Below are 8181 nucleotides of genomic sequence, written 5' to 3'. Positions count from 1 at the left end.
TTGGTCAGTAGTACCCGGTAGTACCCGGTAGTACCTTTCTACAAACAAAAACAAAAGGCTAGGTAATTGCTTATTTCCTTAGAAATTACAACCAATTTGTCGAAAAAGGGTTACTTTATTCGATTTCGGGATTTGTACGTGGCATAAAATAAAATTCAAAGCAATAGACCTTGAGGTAAATGACTTACGTGGAAACCTAGAAAACTCGAGTCGAAAACCTTAAACGTGACTTCTGGCTCTGGTCACGTGACTCCTAGCCGTTTGCCGTTTGCGGTCTATAATAGTCTCTAATAGTCAAAACGTCGCACTCAGCATCATAGATTGACTCCATCGAGAAACAAACGAATAAACATTCATCTTCCCATCTTAGTTCACGATGTTAACAAGAAGCAAAAATATTTTGGTCCTAAAATTGGGAATGGTTTTTATCAAAACCACGAGAGTGTATTTATAAGGCGTTTTTATGTCTCTTGTCGTTGGGCTTTTAATCTTCAATTGAAAAAGAAGGCGAATGTGGAAACCAAAAAATTCTTAGACTAAACTGAGAACAAAATTGCAAGAGAAACAAAACAAAACTAGAACATACAAGAAAAACAAACCAAAACACTGATAATCTTGAATTTGCATGTAGCCTGATGTAAAAATAGCCTGGTGGCTGTTAATCATTTGTCATCATTGTCATCAACATCCTGTTTTAGATCTCAACTCCCCAGATGGCGCGCGTCTGTTATCAAGTTATCAAAGCCCTGAGAACCTGTGTGAAACATCTACTGCTATAAATTGAATTACCTTGACTGTAAGCGTAGGCTATACAAGTGGTTAATCTTCTGAAAAGTTCTATTCTATTTTCACGTTTTATTTTTAAACTTAGATTGAATTAATGAAATGTAGTATAACAGACAGAAAGCGTAGGTGTGAGTGAATTCTAGTCTGAGTAAAGGCCTCTCCATGGCTTGAAGGGACTGTTGTGATAAATGCCTTTCACAGATGTCAGAATGATTGACAAGCAGGAAGTGAGAAGGAAAACACTGGTTACGTCTTTCACTTCACAACACTGTATCCGTGGTTTTGGAGTTAAGCGCTCCAGAATCTCACTAAAGCGGGTTAAATACAAATAGACTGTGATGGGAGACTATAAAATAACATGGCCCAAGATGAAGTTGACGATTTTTTTCTTTTACTCATTACAGACGAAACGCAGTTAATTTATTATCACGCCGAGACGAGAGCCTGTCGGCAAAGCGAAGCTAATAATTCGTTAATGCGTTTCGCAGACTGATCACCAAAGTAAAACACCGAATGCAAGAAAGTACACTAAGCCTTCTGAAATCACAATTTGGTTGCCTGTAAGCAATCGAATTTGTACAACAACTCCAGCGAAAGTTCAACGTAACGATAATTACGGACTGGTGTCGTTTCATATGCCAAGAACACAAGGGCGGGAACAGTATTTTCAAATGAACCGCACTGATAAGTCACAATATAGACAAAGAGCATACATACCTTCCAGAATTTGTTATCATCATTTCTGTCTGATGCTCTCTGAATTTCTGCCATAGCTTCTTGTCTTGCAGAAGCAGCTTCATAGTTCGCATTTGAAGAAGTCTGCTAAAGCTAGGCTAACGGGACAACGCAAATCCGACGAAACCTGTGATGAAATGACAACTGAACACTCACTAGCTGCGCGCTCGATCAGAAGCGAGATCACATGTGCACTGAGTGCATTGGTATTAAATAACACAGCTTGTGCCTGAGAACAATAGCGAGGTGCGACGTCTTTTTGACAGCTTCCGGAAAAGTCACTCACTACACGAGACATCTGTGATGTCGCCTTCTTTGGCCTGTTGACATAAACCCGGCCAATCGCATTTGTGATAAAATGTCTTGCGTCGGCTGGGAATATTTTTCACCGGCAAACAGGACAAAGCATGTCAGTCGCATAACAGTAAACAAAACTCTTCCAACGGGTAAGTAAAATACCGGTAGTAGTACATCGTTTACACGGCAAACTCAATGCTAAATGCCAGGCAGCAACATATGTTGTTAAAAAAGACTTTAGGTAAGTAAAATTGGATCGAAATTACTATATCAACGAAATTACTATATCGTTAGTATCAGATCGTATCAGGAGAACAGCTGTCAAAGCTTCCCAAGCATACGTTTTACAGAAACATCAAAGCACGCTAGACTGTTGGTTTGATAGCTCAGTTGCTTGAGCACTACACCGGTATCGCAGAGGTCATGGCTTCGAATTAAGTTCAAGCCTGAATGTTTTCAGCTTTAAAATTTCACAGTGTGTGTATAACTGCTATGATCAATCATGTCTCATATGTTTCTCCGCAGTTCAAATAGATCTGTTCTTGTGATAGATGTGACTGTGCTGGGGTAGAGGGGCGACGCAAATATTTTTTTATCAAGGTATCTTACTGTGTTGTTGGTTCAGATATATGATCTGCATTAAGTCTTAACAAAACCTCCCTAACAGATAATAGCGTTTGATGACAAGTCTTTATCGCTATTAGCATCACTACAGGTCTTATAAACGTCTGTTTTAGAACTGTATTATGTCAGCTGTATTATTATTTTCTTTTCCCTTTTCGACCGGAATTTTTTCTATCAATTTAATTGATAGAATAGTGATGTCTATAAATTCTAACGCGAGATCTCGACTGGCAAAACGAGATCAGATTTCGGCTTCTATCTCCACTTATAACAGGAGATCTGGACTTAGAACGAGATATCATCATGGTCCTCTGGCTAGTCAGCCATTACATCCTAGGGTAAAGTTGCAGTTATTTCGGTTTCTGCGGTCGGGGTTTGAGTCTGAGAGGTTTATTGGCCCTCTAGACTTGCCTCTTGGCCAACCAGTTAACGGTTCATGTCAGGCTTTCACAGGTATCATACAGGTCCCGGGGCCATGGTCAACAATGTTGCGATATGTTGCGTTGAAATGTTGCGATCGTTTGGCTGGGGTTAAAGTGCACCTAACCCCCAAAATTTTTTTTCGCTAAAATAATACAGCTTATTTTGTGGAGTAATTTGCCGCAAAAATTTTACGATTTTGGTCTGGGGAGAGTTAAAGCTGTGACGTTAAATCCAGAACGAATGCTTGGGCTGTCTCACTCAGGTCTTTTACTTTGTCCGAGTGTAGAAGCCTTTTTACAGCACAATTTCTTTCGCTGGGACTCCGCAGTCGACCGATTTCTGTTTTTACTAACAATGTCTTCTAGTTCGTCTGATTCTGAAATGAGCTTTGACTCAGAAGACTGAAATTTACTATATCGCTGGAGAGAATGACGGCTCACAATTTGTTTTTGCGCATCCTTATTGCGCACGAAATTCATGTCGCAACGTCACGCTACGCCATACATCAAGTGCGCGCGCTAACAATTATCCGCCGAAGGCGAGGTGAACATTGGTGAATATTCACCGCGTCCGAGGCGAATAATTGTTTAAGTATAATTTTCAGAGGTGAAACACAGAATAACGACTAAAACAGACTGTTCGTTTGCATACACGCATACAGCTGTAGTTTTAATAACAAGCTTACATGTAAGCTTACACCGATTGTGAATCAATTTACACATCAAGTTCGGCAGTAAAATAAACAAGCGAAACACTACGAAAAATAAATTTATCCCGTACCTTTGTTTTCTCGTTGTTGACCTCATTCACAGCTGTCATCATCGTCTAAAAATGAGTAGTTTTAGTTTGAAGAAAAATAAATTTCGGTCAATCGATCTGACCTGGCGATCAAGGTAACCACTTCGTTCGCGATTCTTAAATTTCTTGAATACGAGTTCTTGAAATGATTTCTGATCCAAGGGCGACAGCAGCCATTTTGAAAATTCTCCATCCTTCCAAATATCCTGGACTTGGGGTGATGTCTTTCGAATAAATAAAATTTTGATTCAGCAACTGTCCGCCATGTTTACTTGCCGAGATGGCAAAGTTGGCGAGCTTAGTAACCAGACCTCAAAAATGTCATATTCATATTCACCGCCTGGAGCGGTGAATATAGCGTCATATAAGGAATCGCTCGACCAATCAGATTGCTGGAAACTCTTTGTTCAGCTCTGAAATTATACTAAAAACAAATATAGGGTGTAGTGTAGATTTGTGTCTCTCTCATTTCTTTTCATAAATCACTTCTTTTCCTGAATTTCTGCATTTTCATAACTTGAAAAACAGAGGAAATTCTGTACGGGAGAACTTACAAATATTTCACCTTTTCTGCTCCTGTGCGACCGAAGTTTTCTACGAATGTGGACGCTAGGATGTATTCTTTTTGAAGGACTATTCTACCTAAAGGAACGACATCAGCTGTTGTGTTAAACTGAGTACGTTTACCTGATCTAAATTTCACTAAGCTTCTTTTATTGCCGATACTGTAGTTGTAATTTAGGATCGACCTAAAATAACGAAAGCTTCTAATCGGCGCACGTTCTTCAATGCGCCCTGTCTCGGAAACGAGCACGGTGACCCCCTATTTTTTTTAATTACGCCGACATCAACTCCGTGTACGTTTTAACCAGCATTTGATGCAGCTGAAAGACCACTGTTTCTAGCTTCTGAAATCTGCTCATCGATAAAGGCCTCTGCAAAGGCAGGACAACTAACGCGACGTTCTATTTAAGTGGCAATAGCAAAGAGTTGGAAAATTAAATTTTTCCCAAGTCCTGTGGGTAAGACAGGAAGAACATTGTTTCCTTTTAGTAGGTTGCGTTGCTCGACCTTCGATTCAAAGGAAATGAAAATATTCACAACTTTTGGCACAAGCGGCTCTGAACACGTAATCTCTGTGAGCCATCATTTTGCTTTTCCAAACAGAGCCGATCACAGTTGGTTAACGTCACCATTTTGACGTATTAAACCTACTCCCCCCATAAAGTTTTTTCAAATTTTTGAAAAGACGATTTACTCTAAGGGGCTGAAACTTTCAGTAGCTGTTCATTCATGCTCTACGGAAGTTTTGATATGTCACTCGTGTGTCTATCATTTTTGCTGTTGCCATAGCAACAGCAAATTTCATGTAGATTTTGCCAAAAATCAACTTTTTTGACATAATTCTGTATTATTTTCCAGTTTTCTTCATCAAATTGTAGGAATTTGCGAATTTGGGCATTTCATAAGCATTCTAACTTGATTTTGCGTTAATTTCCGTTATCTTTGAACTTTTTATGAAAATAGTGAAATACGAGATGGCGGATCCAAGATGGCGGGTCAAATGATATGATGCCATTTGACGTCAAATAGAGGCTGTTGTGTTTATTATCCTTCAAATATTTTTCGCAACACGCGCATCTTTGGAAAATGGGGCATATCACTCGGATATTTCCCAGTTTTAGCTGGGGCATATTCAGTCACGTGACGTGTTTAGACCAATCGCTCGCGAGCGAAAACATTTGATGGATTATAATACACAGTATGCGTCAGTGAAATGGTTTAGTATTTTGAAGATAAAACTGAATTACAAACCTCGCTCTCAATGTTTATCTGTCGGACCATGAAAATGAAGGCTTTGCGCTTATAAACTGTCAAGTCCTTAAAAAGTATTGAAACAATTGCGGCATTTAGTTCGAGTGAAGTCAGGTGTATAGTTCTCACCTTTTCATTATAAAGCGGCAAAAGCTGAAGGAACAGGTTAATCAGGGCAGTTTCCTAGTGGAAGCCGAAAAATATATCTATTTTGTTATTTAAGAATGGGAAGTCCACACGGTAACTAATTCACATAAGAAACAGAAACTCGACTGCAATAATAACTGAATATGTTGCAAATGAACTCTTTGTCCCTAAATATTTTTACAAATGAATGAAGATGTGTACAGTTTTTTAATTTCTTTCAAAAGTCAAACTAAATGTATCGATTTTAATTTCAATTCAACAATAAGGATTAGATACTAGCAGAAATCGACAACTTAAACTCAGAATGTAATTAAACAGCCAATTATATTCACGAAAAGACAAGACGTTACAAACGTTTTTGCCATCATATAAGAGAAAAACTTTATTAAAAGAATCCTTCTTGTTTATTTTCTTCAATACATGCAGTGTTCCTTGCGTGAAAACGCGGCATAAATCTATCAAACACCAACAATAGGGAAGAATTACAACTGACATAAGATTTCTTCTCGTTTACGTCCGACTTTGCAATTGCACGAAGTTCAATACATGTTGCCTTAACTGATAGAAAAATATATTCTTTTAGAATCCAGCTTAGTTAACTTAGCTTTGATTCGGTTGCCCGTAGGTAAGCCACATTGGGGAAAAGAAACAAGATATCGCTAGGCGTGAGTGTGAAGCAAGACGGTTAATGTCTTTAATGATCAACCACAAAATGCAAAACTGTCCACTTAATATTCATGTCCTGCTATTCTTTTTTACCATTTTTAATTTGAGGTTATGGATTTCGGACCACCGAGTCTCTTACAAAGAGTGTAATTATTGCAGCATTTATTTGCAGCAAAATCAGCTGCTCTGTTCTCACTGTCCAAGTATAAAGGGAGACAAGCCGATGGGTTTGTTATACTGAACACGACGGAGGTCTGTGGAGTATTCAGCCATTCTATATCCTCCTGATCTGTTTTTATTCAGCACACTGTTCATTGCTACTCACTCAGCATTTGACGCAGGTCCCTCCACTCGAACGAAAGCGTTAATTCATCATGAATGCAACCAACTATTCGTCAAGTGCCTCACGCCTCAAATGCTCTCCTCCTAAATTACCTGATGGTGGATATCCAATTGAAGAGTACGTCTTTTCAGTGTTTGTCATCTTCATAAACTTGTCGTGTCCGCCTATTGTCCTTCTGAACGCGCTTGTCATAGTAGCAGTGACGACAAAACGAAGACTTCAAACTAACCATAACATGTTGCTGGCCTCCTTGGCAGGAACAGATCTGACAGTGGGAATCGCCGCCCAGCCAGCCTTCATCGCACAAGAAATTCACTTCTTGACTGGTGGGCCACCATACATGACTTGATTTAATACCGCTAACCGGATAGCATATGTGACAACAATCTGCCTTTGCCTTGGATCGTGTTTACATCTGGCGCTTATCAGCGTCGAACGCTTTGTGGCAATGAAATATCCCTTTCGATATGAAAGCGTCGTGACCAAATCCCGTTTAACTGTAGCAGTAGCAGGTAGCTGGCTAATTATAATGGTTTATAGTGTACTGCTCGCTAAAATGGTCCCGGGCGTGAAAGTAATTCCAGGTCAAACGCAAATACTGGCAATTGTATGTTTGTTAACCATTTCCTACTGTCATGTATCTGTTTATTTTGTTTGCCGTCGTCACGAGGTTAAGATCAAATCTGAGCAAGTTTCTCAAGAAGCGAAAGCAAAGTTTCTGGCCGAAAGGAAAGCTTGGAAAACAACCAGTTTCATCATTGGTTGTGCTCTTATTTGCTACTCGCCAGGACTTCTGCGCGCCGTGGCATTTTATCTATTTTCTGATTATACAATAAGAAGAATTATCTCAAGATCCATACATATAACGATGTCCAGCTACGTGGTTAACTCTCTGTGTAATCCCATTATTTATTGTTGGAAAAGCAGGGAGATGCGCGAAGCACTGAAGCAGCTTCTAAGAAATCAACGCAGTTAGCTTCCCAGGCAGGACTCTTATGGGAAAATGTCAATTAAACTATTAAAAAATACCTTTCTGGGTGTGGTTCATGCATTATTTGAGCCCTAAAAGATACCACTTTAGAACAGGCAGACAGCGTTTTTTACATTATATCCCTAAATGCAGCCCTAAAAGATACCTTGACGGCTAAAAATAATATAATGGCTATTCCTTCGAAACAACCTAAGTGAGACCATTTTAAAATCCGTGATTTACACCTTGCATTGTGCTCGAATGTTACCTACTCACGGATTAACTGGTATTGATCACAAACAATGTGCGACTTATATAACTATTTAAAATTCGAAAATCAAATCTAGAGGTTGCTTATTGCTCCGCTTGTTCTGACGAAAAAGTCATTTAAAACCAATGGGCGTTTTACCAAATGTGGTCACATTTTCTTGCACGTTTATCAGCGCTGAAGACAATTTTCAAGCTAAACATCGAATCTATTTCTTCATTTATAACACTGCTACTGTAAGTACTCGCTTTTGATTGGTTGGAAGCAGATTAATTTAACCCATATTGTGTCGATAGCTGAACAATTAAA

The 8181-nt window shown here is 39.1% G+C and overlaps 1 protein-coding gene and 1 pseudogene across 1 annotated transcript in view; one reads left to right on the top strand and one right to left on the bottom strand.

Moving 5' to 3' along the window:
- Window positions 1-1721, bottom strand: part of LOC110052166 (uncharacterized) — an 11430-nt gene extending 9709 nt beyond the window's left edge. Inside the window, exon 1 of the mRNA XM_020758295.2 lies at window positions 1504-1721. Within this exon, the coding sequence (XP_020613954.1) occupies window positions 1504-1595 (92 nt within the window). The 5' untranslated portion in view covers window positions 1596-1721. The remainder of the gene's footprint in view (window positions 1-1503) is intronic.
- A 4857-nt stretch (window positions 1722-6578) lies between these two features.
- On the top strand, window positions 6579-7672 carry LOC110051995 (melanocyte-stimulating hormone receptor-like; annotated as a pseudogene).
- Window positions 7673-8181: the final 509 nt, after the last annotated feature.

This window comes from Orbicella faveolata, unplaced genomic scaffold, assembly GCF_042242905.1.
Source record: "Orbicella faveolata isolate gen_17 unplaced genomic scaffold, um_ofav_v1 contig_47, whole genome shotgun sequence".
In the NCBI taxonomy this organism is placed as follows: domain Eukaryota; kingdom Metazoa; phylum Cnidaria; class Anthozoa; order Scleractinia; family Merulinidae; genus Orbicella; species Orbicella faveolata.
The sequence above is the reverse complement of the archived record's forward strand: the minus strand, read 5'-3'. Positions and strand labels throughout refer to the sequence as shown.